The sequence below is a fragment of the Neltuma alba genome, unplaced genomic scaffold, assembly GCF_004799145.2.
Source record: "Neltuma alba isolate B1F8T4 unplaced genomic scaffold, ASM479914v2 tig00007969_pilon, whole genome shotgun sequence".
Lineage (NCBI taxonomy): Eukaryota > Viridiplantae > Streptophyta > Magnoliopsida > Fabales > Fabaceae > Neltuma > Neltuma alba.
Window position 1 is genome coordinate 26001 of NW_021634915.1, and position 13528 is coordinate 39528.

At 32.8% G+C, this 13528-nt stretch overlaps 2 protein-coding genes across 2 annotated transcripts; one reads left to right on the forward strand and one right to left on the reverse strand.

The window, feature by feature from the left end:
* The first annotated feature begins 4451 nt into the window (after window positions 1–4451).
* LOC114753513 (protein SLE1-like) lies at window positions 4452–5210 on the forward strand. Its single transcript, XM_028942195.1, has 2 exons — window positions 4452–4569; window positions 4981–5210. Exons 1-2 carry the CDS (start codon window positions 4452–4454, stop codon window positions 5208–5210), a joined length of 348 nt encoding a protein of 115 aa, XP_028798028.1.
* A 6919-nt stretch (window positions 5211–12129) lies between these two features.
* On the reverse strand, window positions 12130–13137 carry LOC114753515 (probable disease resistance RPP8-like protein 4). The gene has a single exon (XM_028942197.1). The coding sequence runs from the start codon at window positions 13135–13137 to the stop codon at window positions 12130–12132; it is 1008 nt and encodes a 335-aa protein (XP_028798030.1).
* Between the last annotated feature and the right edge of the window lie 391 nt (window positions 13138–13528).

A 13528-nucleotide genomic window follows, 5' to 3' on the forward strand; every position in this document is an offset into this window, starting at 1 on the left:
GATTTTCTCTCCTGCTAATTAATGAATTAAAGGCCAGTACAACTTTTTTGTATTTCTTGAATTAGTAGACCAATATATATAAGCTACTGCTTCCTAGCTCTCCTCCTTTCTATAGTACTACTGCCTTGGGTCTCAAATATAATACATTTACTGGAGCTTTTTGGTGGTCTAAATGTAAATCATTCTTGCGATCATCAAAAGAATTTCACCCAAAAAAAAAAAACTCCTCATTATATTTAGGACTTAACGAGAGTTAATACAAACTTTAGTCGTTTAAGTTTACTCTTATTTTGATTCTGGTCCTTTAAGTTTTAAACTATAAGTTTTGGTCCTTCTCAAGTTTCTTTTTATTTAAAATATTGAATATTAGTTCGTATTTGTATCCTTAATAATCAGTATATGCAAGACTGTGAAAAGACGAACACAACTAGCATGAAGGTTTCTTTCTTCCTTTCTTTCTTTTTTGAATGTAAGAGAAATAACATTAATGAACCAAAATTGATAACAATACCAGTTAGTTTTTAAATATGCCCAGGTATTTCTAGCTAAATATAATTTCAATATATATCATTAAATAAGAATAATTTAAGAAAGTAAATACATATTTATTATCATACCATATTTGTATCCTTAATCAGTATATACAAGACTGAGAAAAGACGAAACGAACACAACTAGCTTGAATGTTTCTTTCTTTCTTTCTTTTTTGAATGTAAGAGAAATAACATCAATGAACCAAAATTGATAATAATGCTAGTTAGTTTTTAAATACACCTAATTCATTTTGTCTCATAATTTTATAATATATTCTTAAAAATATTTCTATTAATATGAGGTATTTCCATCTAAATATATAAGAATAATTTGAAAAAATAAACACGCATTTATTATAAATAACTAGTTTAATAATTAATTTTTTAATTTTATAAAATTAGTTATCTAACTCTTATTCTTGTATTAAGGATGGGAGGTAATATAAAGCCCTGCTTTTATTTCGCCCTAGCTGTAATTGTTGTCTCCAACGTAACTTTCGATGGACCAGCCAATAAATGTAGAAATTGGAATTGGGTTTAAAAGATTTATTAAAGCATTTGGATCCGATCTCATCAAGCTATTGGCCGATTTTCTCTCCTGCTAATTAATGAATTAAAGGCCAGTGCAACTTTTTTGTATTTCTTGAATTAGTAGACCAACACATATAAGCTACTGCTTCCTAGCTCTCCTCCTTTCTATAGCATTACTGCCTTGGGTCTCAAATATAATACATTTACTGGAGCTTTTTGGTGGTCTAAATGTAAATCATTCTTGGGATCATCAAAAGAATTTCACCCAAAAAAAAAAAACTCCTCATTACAAGAGTTAATACAAACTTTAGTCTTTTAAGTTTATTCTTATTTTGGTTTTGGTCCTTTAAGTTTTAAACTATAAGTTTTGGTCCTTCTCAAGTTTCTTTTTATTTAAAATATTGAATATTAGTTCATATAGTCTAATAAAGGCTTAGACCATTTTACCTCTTAAAGGACCAAAATTTATAGTCTGAAACTTGAAAGATTAAAACCAAAATAAGGACAAATTTGACGGACCAAATATTATATTAACCCATTTAATAATTAAGATTAAATATAGAAAGCCATATCTTGTCACAAATTTAATAAGCTTAACAAATTTTATTGGGGCGTGCGTGTGTGTAGACGTAGCTAGTTATTGGTACTAAGATTATATCGGTGGTAATAGTTAATAAACCATGTGGTCGAATCTTGTAGCTACTTTTATTGTCGTCGTTTCTCTTAATTTAGACTATTTGTCGTGATGTGCCGTTGAAGAATCCCCCTCCATGCCCAGTTCTCCCTGCTTCCGGAGGCGAGGTTTCATGTTCGGAGGGAGAATATAATTAAGATAAAAGATTATAAAAGAGATGCATATTGTTATGGCCACTCTTTATAATCAAAGGTTAACAGAAATAATTGCAAGATAGATCAGCGGCTATAATACTTATATATATATATATATTTTTTTTGCAACCAGTCTTGCAATTATAATACTACCTCCGGTCCTAATTATAAAACCCAGTTGACTTATTTGAGGAGATTAAGGAAGTAAGTTAAGTTAGTTATTTGTAATTAATAAGTGTTGTCATTCCCAAAATATCCTTGCTAATTAAGTGTATTGGCTAGAACTATCATTATTAAAAGGACTATCTTGGAAAAAAATGCATAAATATGAGAGACAAAATGGATTGAGGTCTTATAATTAGGACCAAACAAAAAGTCAAATGGGGTCTTATATTAAGGACCAGAGGTAGTACTAAAGAGATGAAGAAGCATTACAGATGAGATAAGAAGCTACAAAAGCTATAGGAAGGGAATAAGAAAGGCAGAAACTCCATAGTCACGGTGACAATTGCCGGAGGGAAGAAAGGAGAATGACAGAGAGGAATCACCACAATAATCTTCACTGCCGTAAGCCCCCACTTTCCACCATCTAAGCACCACTTTCCACGATTCAAATTTAAGCACCCTATTCCACTCCTAATAAACCCGATTACTGTATCTTGTGGTCCATTAGTCTCAGGTTCACAGTCAGCCCATTTTATGTGGAGCCCATTCATTACACATATTTTGTTCTGCTTTTCGGGCTGTGGAGAGAGAATACAATGTGTGTGTCTCTGTGACTAAGGGAAGGTGGATGAAAGCTTCGGCCCACCCCATGCTTTTGAAATTTTGAACGCAGTCAAGCTTTTTATTATTATTATTTCAGTTTAAAATAATAATAATAATATTATTATTATTATTCCTACTGCTACTATAAAATTACATCCAAATGCTTCATTGAAGTGTAAACTTAATTCTCTAAGTTTACACAAAATTTTAATTTTGTCCTTTAAATTTATGAACTATATTTTTAGCCTCTTGATTTTACCAATACTAGTTTTGTTTACAAAAAAATGCTGACTCAATGAATTTAAATAATAGTAATTCTGTAGCTAAACACGTGAAAAAGAATGCTTAAATTTTAAAATAAAAAATGATTATATTAATAAATTAAGACTTAGAGCATGTTTCTTCAACATTTAATTACATAGTTAACATTTAAATTTGTTGAGACAGCAAGTAAACGGTGTTAAAAACATACTTCATAAAGTTAAAAATTAAAAAATTAAAGTGGAAATTGATCTAAACTTAGAAGATCAAACATATAACTTACCCTAAATACTTCTATTAAAAATCGCCTTTTTTAACCATGTATTAAAAATGGCCTTGATATATATGGCGAGGTTTCTGTTCATCTGTCTTTAATTGAAAAAAATATACTCCTCCGGTCCTTAATATATGACACAATTTTTGAGTTGATTTTGGTCTTAAATATAAGATCCATTTCTTATATTTATCAATTTTTTCTAAATTACTCCTACGGATACTTCCTCAGCCATAACCAAGTAGAAGAAGGAGAGGGAGTATTAAGAAAGATGATTATGATGTTTCAGAAAAAATGTGTCATTTTTTTTATAATTAACTAACTTACCTAACTTCTTTAATCTGATCAAATTAGTTAAATGGGTCTTATATTAAAGATTGAAGAAGTACCAACTCAGGAGAAAACAAATTCATATCCTATGTATTAAAAGTTTTTTTTTCCTTTCTCAGTTTTGGCCTCCATTTAATTTTACACTATTTTAATTATTAACTGCCTCTATTGATCTCATGCATCCATCTAAAAATAAAATTATTGGAAACAAATAATAGCTATACGTTGAAAATTTGGTCTGGGACATATATTTAAAAATAAAATGAGAATCTAAATTAGCACCATATAACAAGAAGGAAGCAAGTATATATAAAATCTTTTAAAGCTTATAATAATGTTGATTCATGTTGCTCAGTCGTCCATTCATGGGTGAGTCATAAAAGAATCTGCATACAAAAATATTATCAAACATTATCAAACATGCTCATTTACAATATCGCAATCTAAAAGGTTAGTTTATCAGATGATCTTATGTAGAATGTTAATTTACCAACGTACGCATTTTTAATTGGAATGATCCGCCGAACGTCAATAGAACAAGCCTTACCCAAATTTACAACTTCACTGAGAAACTAATGCTAAGAAGATAAGAAAAACAGATCGGCCCCACCGCGACCGCTTCAAGTTACCACATGGTACGTGTCATTCTGAAAACCTACGTGTCCTCGTCCACATTACACGTGTCATTGCATCGTTGCTTTTACTGTAGTTTAATGAGCTGCTGTCACTTGCGGGTTAATTCTTCTACTGTTTACCTGCCCCTCAAAAAGTCATCGGTTGATTATATCCATCCATAGGAGCATCAAATCTCTATAAATCATGAACCCTTTGTGTTTGAGCAGTGTGCAACTTGATCAATCAGTTTCGTTCTTCTCCTATATTATTCCGATCCAATTGAGAATCTCAAACACCTGAGGGTGAGGAACATGGCTTCACAGCAGCAAGACAGAGAAGAGCTTGATCAGAGGGCTAAGCACGGAGAGACGGTTGTCCCTGGTGGCACTGGAGGCAAGAGTCTTGAAGCTCAAGAACACCTAGCTGAAGGCAACTCTCTCTTCATCTCTCCACGTTTCTTCGGATAAATTAAAAAGGGTTTTGTACGCGCTTTAATTTTAGAGCACTTTTGGTCATATTAATAGGCTATTAATAACACGTTCCTTGCTTGGTGATTTTGTATAAATGGCCAGAGATTTTCATATATAGCCAATATATACGTATTAGCCATTCTCTGAACATGATAATCAAGAGGGTTTGGGCCATTTTGTGAAACACAATAAGGATATATGCCATGTTCACATGCCAATTATTATCAGACTCATACAAGTAGTCTTTCTCATGTTCAGCATATATAAGATCATGTGTGCTTGTACTGCTTCCTCTATATTTCCAGTCTGTATAAGAAGATTAATGTGCATGAAGTGTCTGATATTACTGATAAGAGAAGAGGAAATGCAGGAAGGAGCAGGGGAGGACAGAGAAGGAAGGAGCAGCTAGGGAAAGAAGGGTACCAAGAATTGGGAAGCAAAGGAGGGCAAACAAGGAAGGAACAAATAGGGAGTGAAGGGTACCACGAGATGGGCAAGAAGGGTGGTCTCAGCACCATGGAACAGTCTGGGGAAGAACGAGCTCGAGAAGAAGGCATTCACATCGACGAGTCCAAGTATAAGACAAGAAGCACCGCATGAGGTTCGCATCATCATCTCCCCCTTTCTATCTTGGCTCAGACCAGATCCACTGCAATCTTAGTCTTAGTTATATGTGTGTATTAAGTTTTCACTTTGTCTACTTATTAGGAGCCTGGCTGCATAAAATATGTACTTCTGCAGCTGCTATGTAGCAGTAGCAGTATATGGTAGTAGTTAAGTGTGTTTCAGATCCACCTTAAGGTTTACGAGGTTTTGTGCATGTCGTTCATAATGATAACTTTCTCTTATGTGTTTAACATGTTCTTTATTTCCGTTAAGTTTGTGTGACTAGGACTTTCAACATAATGAAAAATTAATTTTTGTAAGTGAATAATAATGAAAAACAAATGTCCGGACCAAAAAAGAATTGTAGGAAATCAAGGTGAGTTTATCATAGTCTTCTTTAGTAAATTGGTGAGTTTGTTCAATTAAAAAAAAAAAAACGAAAACGTCAGTTTGTAATTAACGTGCTCTGTTTATTTGTAAGAATATAAATAAATATTTTTAAATTGTTGGAGATATTAAACTTTATTCTGTTAAGACATCATCTTAGTTAAGACCACAATTAGTTATTCGAAGATACTATATATGAAGCTATGGAGCTTTGTAGTATATGTATTGAATTAAGTGTGTGAAGTATGGTTGAAACTTAGCTAGAATTAACACAAGTCTCTTCATGACTCCCTAAAGGGTTTTGGGTTTTGTCGGTTAATTACCCTTAACAAAGTTTGCTGTGTATTTTATTAATTAATAAAGTTCTATTGTCTTTTTGCTTTCCCTTGTATTTTTCATTGGGCCAAAAACAATGAACTTTAACTCATTGAGTTTTTGTTAGAACGCATAAAGCCCAATCTTGAAGCAAGTTGCTTCTTGTTGCTTTTTGGGCCAACGAACCATTTTTTCCGCCACCGCGACGCCATAAGCATTCTCTTCCATCCTAAATCAATAAATGAATTAACTGAAGGATGGTGGAGTCCCCATCATCACCAAAAGGTGCATATTATTAGCTAAAAAGTCCTACTCGTTTAAGTATGAAGTATTGAGAATGAGAGATAAGAATTGAGATTGATATCGAAAAAAATCAGTATATTTAGTATAAATAATTTCTTATTACATAGGATTAGACAATTCTATGTAGATGGGATTGGGAGAATACCACCTTACCCTATAATATTTCTCTATCGACTTACCTAATCCCAAGTAACAAACAGTTTCTAATACTATACATTTTTTTAATATAGTTTTCAATTTCAATCACAATCTTTGTCTTCATTTTTAATGTTTCGTATTAAATTTACCAAAGATTTTTTATAGTTTAATTTATTGGTCACCCTTTAATAGGAATCAATGTCTTTTTTGTTGTTTAATGAAGTTCCATCATCGTCATCTTTTTGTTCTCCTTAACATAAATGCAATGAAAATAATTTTCTACCATCATGAATTTTAAAATAGTTAAAATTTGTGTATTTTAACCTGTAAAGCGTAAGCCATGCTTAATGTCAACCGCATGAATTAAAAAAGTCCAGTTGTTTTTTTTTTTGGGGTAATAATATATGTTCTTGGTGTGTTGAGACGATTGAGGGTGTCCTCTGTTTCCTAAAGGCGCACTAGAGGCTGGGAAGCGTTAAACACATTGGAGGAAAAGCCGCTCACAAGGAAAAGGAAAGAAGCCAAAGAAGAAAACAAATAAAATCGCACAAAAAGTAAGAAAATTAAGACAAATAAGCAAAAGCGACCTGCAATATGGCATTATTGGACATGTCTCTGTGAAACCTATACTCCCTCGTTCCTTTTTTACAAGACCAACAATCACCTATGGCTTATTTTTATTTACGAGAGATACTTGGATGTCTCAAATTTTATCTTTAGCATTTTCTCATTTTGGCTCCATTTAATTTCTCATTTTAGTATTAATACTGGAAATATACTCGCATTCTGTTTTCGTCACACATTGTTCTTCTTTCACTATCTTTTCCATTTTAATAATTTTCTTATTTTGTCTCTTATTATACTCTCCCTCTCTTTGTAACTAGGGATATTTTTAAAGAAAAATTATAATTATTACATATTTATTTTTTCTAATTAATTTTAACCCTTTTTTTTATCAACATCATTTAGTGACATATATCTTATTAAAAAAAAAAAAAAGAGCAGTAATTCAAAAGAAGCAACCCTTACCCTATATTTGGTATGAGGAATATGGAAGGAAAGGGTGGAGAGGAAAAAAATTTACTTTAAATAAAAAAATGTAAAACAAAAAAAATAATTAATTTAAAACTTCCAACCCCACCTTATCAATCTTTTCTCTTTTCCCTGACTTTTGCTTTTCCTTATCTCAAACGGATCCTTAAGCAAGCCTGAAACGCACGCTAAGCACATGAAACTTGAATTGAGAAAAACTTAATCCACGGCACAAGTAAAGCTGGAGCGAATTATCAAAAGAGCAAAAGAAGGAGACAGGTTGCTCAGATACACTCCCTAAAGTGTTCACCCTATTACCATAGCAGAATAACTTTTAGTCTAAAAACGAGTTAACGTCATTGTTGCTTTTTATTGTTTGATCGAATTTTGCTTTTAGTTCACATAGTTTCAAATCTTAGTTTTTAGTTCAGATGATTTCACAAGAATTTGGTCTGATTTAACATTGTTAAGCATAAACGAAAACCAAATCTGATTAAAAGTACAATGACTCAAATCAAAGACTCTAAATTCTTGCGAAACTATAATTACTATTTTTTTGTCTTCAGAGTTTTTCCTTCTTGTATTCTTATATTTTTCTTCCCATCCGACCTAAGAACAAAACGCGCCGACATTGCAGCTCTTTTTTCCTTCTTCAGCGCATCGTGCGTTGAAGCAATCCAGTTTCTTCTTCCTTAAACCTCCAACCTGCCTTTTGCATTGATCTCCAGTCAATATCGATAACATGCTATTGGGAACCCTAAGAATCATATTAACGGAGTTGATTAGAAGAAACGCGTATGAAGTCCGCAAAATATATTTCTTAATCAATACCTTGCCTTGATTTTATATAATTCATTTAAGAATTTTAAAGTACTTTCTTCAAGCTCATCATTTTAAATTGTTTTCCTTAGAAAAACACTATAACTTGATGTACTACTTATTGAAATTATGTTTTGTTGCACATGCCAACTATTTGATTTATCCGCGCTTCGTGTGGGAGGAAAAATCTAGTTTAGCATGTTCTTCTTGGGGACCAAAATCTAGTTCAGTAAATAATTCTAAATCTAATCTTTTTATTAGATTACGATCTCAGGGAGTTTGATTTTGAATAAGATCATATAGCAATAATTTTGATTGGTGAACGATTATATTTGTAAATTGTGGAGTAATAATTTTGGCATATATCAATAGTAACTCAATAATATTAATATTTTAACGTTTTTGGTACTCCTTCAGTTTTTAATATGCAACCTAATCAATGGCTAATGATATTAAACGTGAAACATTAAAAAGGAAAACGGGCCAAAAAAAAAAAGAGGACCTCGGACTTTTCAAAATGTGGTCTTTATCGTATATGCTTCTCAGTTCTCATCATTCGGCCACAAAAAAGGGCAAAAAAGTTAGAGATGCTGCTCATTAATTGCAGCTTTCTTTACTATGACGCCCCCTGGAAAAATTAAATAAGAGCAACTTGAAGATCTTTTCCTCGCGTAAGCAACTTGAAGACTTTATTCAGAGTACTACATATTCTTTGTATTTATGACGTTTAATTTACTATGACATCCCTTGAAAAATTAAAGAGGTGTTTGGATGGATTTAAAACCATGATTTTAAAAATATTTTTACAGGATACAGAATAAATATGTGAAAGAGATTGTCTCGTTTTGCGGAAAAGTATTTCTGGGTGATTCCAAACACCCTTTAGATTAGAGCAACTTGAGGATCTTTTTCTGGTGTAAGCAACTTGAAGACTTTATTCAGAGTACTACATATTCTTTGTATTTATGACGTTTAATTTAAAGCAAAGACTTGAGGAAGAAAATGAGTGGTTCACAAACTCCTGCTTTTCCAACCAAAGATGATAAAAGAATCAGAGGGGACAGAGGATATGCCTTATACTGATCAGTAATTAAAATAAGCCACGTTAATCTCTTCTTTATTCCTACTCTATGCAGAAGCAATAATTCAGCGTGAGATGAGGAAGTTTTTGTTTAATTTGTTTGTTTCTTTTTCTCTTTTTTGTACGGTTTATTGGATGTTGGATGTGACGTGACATAGCTATGTAAATGATGTGATTATGAATGAGGCAATCTTCATTAATTATATAAGATTCAAATTAAATCTTATAGATCTGTTTGACAAAAGGACTGATAGTATTGAAAACATCAGAGAGAATGGAAATGAAACTAGGAATCCAACTTACACTTGGATTATAATCAATTTTTGAGTTGAATAGTGAAAGCACATTATTCGGATGCATTGAGAGTCATATGTTTAGGATATAATGGAATACAACGGTCATTAATTAATAAAATAGTAACAGAACACAACAGTATAGTATGAAGCCGTATGGAATGGAATATAGATAACTTTCCATTGTTTAATTGGGAGTTTTATGAGGGGAAGGAATTGTATCATATGACCATTGTTTGAGAATTATTATAAAATAAGTGCGGCGGGAATGGATTAAAACTAGACTTTGTGAAAAAAAAGTGTACCTGAATGAAATTTTTTTTTTGGGGGTATAAGTAGGAGAATTCTCAAGTTATTTTAAATCTGAGACTAATTTTGATCGAATTGGTAGCATTAATGTTAAGTTTAATGTTAAGTCCTCCCAACAAGGGCACTTCTCATCTTAACCAATAACTTGTTGGTGTACATAATGGAATTTTTATTTTGTTATCTTGCTCATTCTACGTAACCATTTGGTAAAAATATATCCTCCTTTGACAACAACAAATAATAACATTTCGTTTGTAAAATCCATAGACTGTTGCCTTTCCTTTTAGCTCACAAGTTTAAGAACGCTTGAGGACTCATTCCTATCATATCATGACACCTAGTACTCCCGAGGCACATTCATTAGCTCATCTCGTGCTCGATCTCTCTTTTTTCTTATAATTTTAAAAATTATTTGATTTCTTTTGCAATGTTTTTGGTATCATATCATATCATTTTATTTATAATATCATGTTTTTTGTTGGTTTGGCATGTGTTGGGACTTGGGATTGGGTTTTCACAAAAAAAATAAAATTATTTATTGGAATGAAAAAGGAACAAGAATGGGATGCGGGAAGCGAGAGAAACAGCATTATATGGCGCGCGGAAGAGTGAATATTAATAACAAGTGGGGATGGATGATAGATTGGGATAATTAGTGATAATTTTCTAATTGCTAATTGAAATTTCGAGAAATAATACTGAGCAACCCTGAAATTAAAAAAGAGAAAGGTTGAGTTTAAGCTCTCAAATGACATGTAAGGGTATGTTTGTTGAAGTAATAATCGTGGTAATAATACTCTAGATATAGGATGCCTTTGATCCTTAATATAAAGCTAATTAAAAATTAAATTTGGTTCTGAATATAAGATCTTAGTCTATTTTGTTTCTTAAATTTATAATGTTTTATCTAAAATATCCCTATTAATTGTAAGGAGTTCATACCAAGGAATAATTCTAATGCATATAATTAAGGAGAGTAATTTAAGAAAGCCAATACATTTGTTACAATCAACCAACTTAATTAATTTTTCTTAATTTTTTAAAATTAGTTATCTAACTCTTATATTAAGAACCAAATTAAAGATAATATGCATAAGAGTGATGGAGGGAAATAGAATTTTTTTTTACCTGGGCATAAATGAAATTGGGAGAATTGCAATAAAGTTTTGAAGAAAAAACATAATTACTAAAAAATTCACATTGACAATTGAGCATATTAAAATGATAAGTTTTAGAGTTGGAAATGACAACTTCTAACTTATTATTAAAAATTTTTGATAGTTAACTTCTTTCTTTTAAACCTCATTGTAATTCTCCCTGTGAAATTCTTTGTTGGTAGGAGGGACGAGAAATAAGAATTTTCAATGTTAAAAAAAGAAAAGAAGACGACCATGGACTTTTCAAAATGTGGTCTTCAGATATGTTATATTATTGTAGCTTTCTTTTTTCCGGCACATTATTAGTTAGACATTAGTATCAGGGTACCAACACCATATACCTTGCTTCTTTTTATGGCGTTTAAAGTTAAAGACTTGAGGAAGAAGACTGATTTGCAAACTCCCCGCCGGCTTTTCACATAGATGATGAAAGAGAAGTGCCAAACATTAATTTCTTGCCCATCATAGAAACATGCATTCCTTTCCTAAATCGTCGGTGGCTACCGGAGAAATCAAACTGGTCATTGAACATATGGTTGAATCAAATTGGAGTCAATTCAAGATAAGACTATTTATCATTATGCAATATAATTCAAATAAAACATACAATAATATTTATACATAATCCACCGAACCATAATTACCAAAAGACACCAATATGATAAACTGCTACTTTATTTTAACTTAAAGCAATCTTATTTCAGATTAAGCAAGAATACAAAAACAAATATAAAATCTAATCGGGTCAAGATGTGTAAATTTATTCTGAAAGTTTTTATTTACGAGGGATGGGCACCTAAATAGTTTTTATTGTGCAAATTTACTCCAAAAGTTTAAAAATCATATCAATGTTGCCTTTCTATAGTTAAAAATTTAACGTTTACCGTTAACATTTTTGGTGGTGAGGGCAACACTGTTACAATATTAAATTTGTGAAGCAAAAAAACAACTCTTGAAGTCTTGGACGAAAAAAACTTCTGAGTGCCTAACATCCCTAAATAAAATTTTTTGAGTGAATTTGCACTTTAACCCAACAATCCATCCAAAACTCTTGACGTCATGACCTGCTGAAGACAGGTTCACTGGTTTAATTTACTAGTGGACGGCTGGAATTGGGTCTCAATATCCTGAGGAGATGCGCTTTCCCTGTAATCTGAAGGTTGTAGATGAATCAGTCTATCCTTTCCACCGAATTTTCGAGCCACGGTTTTTCTGCGGCTGGTTACAATGGCAGCACCGCCCTTCATTTTCTTCAATCTGCTTAAGAAATGATCAGCAAACCAATCGCTACAGTGCCACATGTCATCCAACACTAAAATGTAATTCTCGGAGTTCCGCAATTGACGCACTAGTTCCTCCATGAGCCCGTCCTTATTTTCATCGAAACTGCCCACCACGCTATCAGTATCTAAGCCCAAACGATACAGCAAATACTCAACAACCCTGACATCTATCTCTTCCTCGCAGCTTATAAAATCCGATAGGGGAGCCCAAATGATACGCTTGAATTTGTCTGTAACGGCTTTTTGTTCCAAAACGTTTTTAATAAGCGCCGTCTTGCCCGAACCACTCATCCCACAAATCCCGACGGCCGTGAAGTCATCCCCCGGCGTCAGGAGCCAACCAATCATTTTCTTTTCGAGTTCATTGGAAAACTTGTCGACCTCAATGTAAGGAGTTCGAACGGGTGAGTAGGATGGATTCTGATCATCGGCCGGCAGAGAATTGGGTTGGTTCGATTTGACGGAGATCGAAGAATCTTCCCGGGGAAATATCGATGTTTCGATGTCGTGGAGTCTACCGTTGATAGCTGAGCGCTCTCTGAAGCGAGCCACCCGATCATGGCAGAAGAAAATCCTCCTGATCGACTTGTTCTGCTCCTTGAGGATCCGCCACTCGGTGAGGGCGTCGTTCAGATCGGAAAGACATGAAATCTTTTCAGGGATGCTTAACGCCGTACTATGAGACTTCAACTTCTCACTGATGTCTTTGAACCTGGCAAAGATTGCATCCGATGATTGTGAATCGTCTTCATCGATGGAATCTGTGTATTGTTTCATCAGAAATTTGGCAACCTCGGATGCCATGTGGACAAGAATAACAAGTACCGAACCGGGCAGTTTCCAGACGAAGAAGCTTGTATATATGAAGCTATAAACCAACAAGGGAAACAAAGAATTATGTTGATCCATCCCATTATCACTTTATCGGTAGTTGATCGTTTAATTGAGGTCATTATTAGTTGTTTAATAAATTGCACTTAATGCAGCAGTTTGTGTGTTAGATCGATCGTGTAATATATGAAAAATAAATTTAGATTTTGTATAAATTAAAAAAAGGGAAAATTGCACTAAGGTCGCACCCAAGGGCATTAAATACAAAAAGGGTTCTTGAAATTATTAAATTATTCTAAAGTTTCAAGGAACTTGATTACAAAAAATTTTATTTTTTTAATTACAAAATTGTCCTTTTTTTTAA

Coding starts and splice junctions, on each gene's coding strand:
- LOC114753513 (XM_028942195.1), top strand. CDS start 4,452: ATGGCTTCACAGCAGCAAGACAGAGAAGAGCTTGATCAGAGGGCTAAG. Junction 4,570..4,980: donor TCAAGAACACCTAGCTGAAG/GCAACTCTCTCT, acceptor GAGGAAATGCAG/GAAGGAGCAGGGGAGGACAG.
- LOC114753515 (XM_028942197.1), bottom strand. CDS start 13,137: ATGGCATCCGAGGTTGCCAAATTTCTGATGAAACAATACACAGATTCC.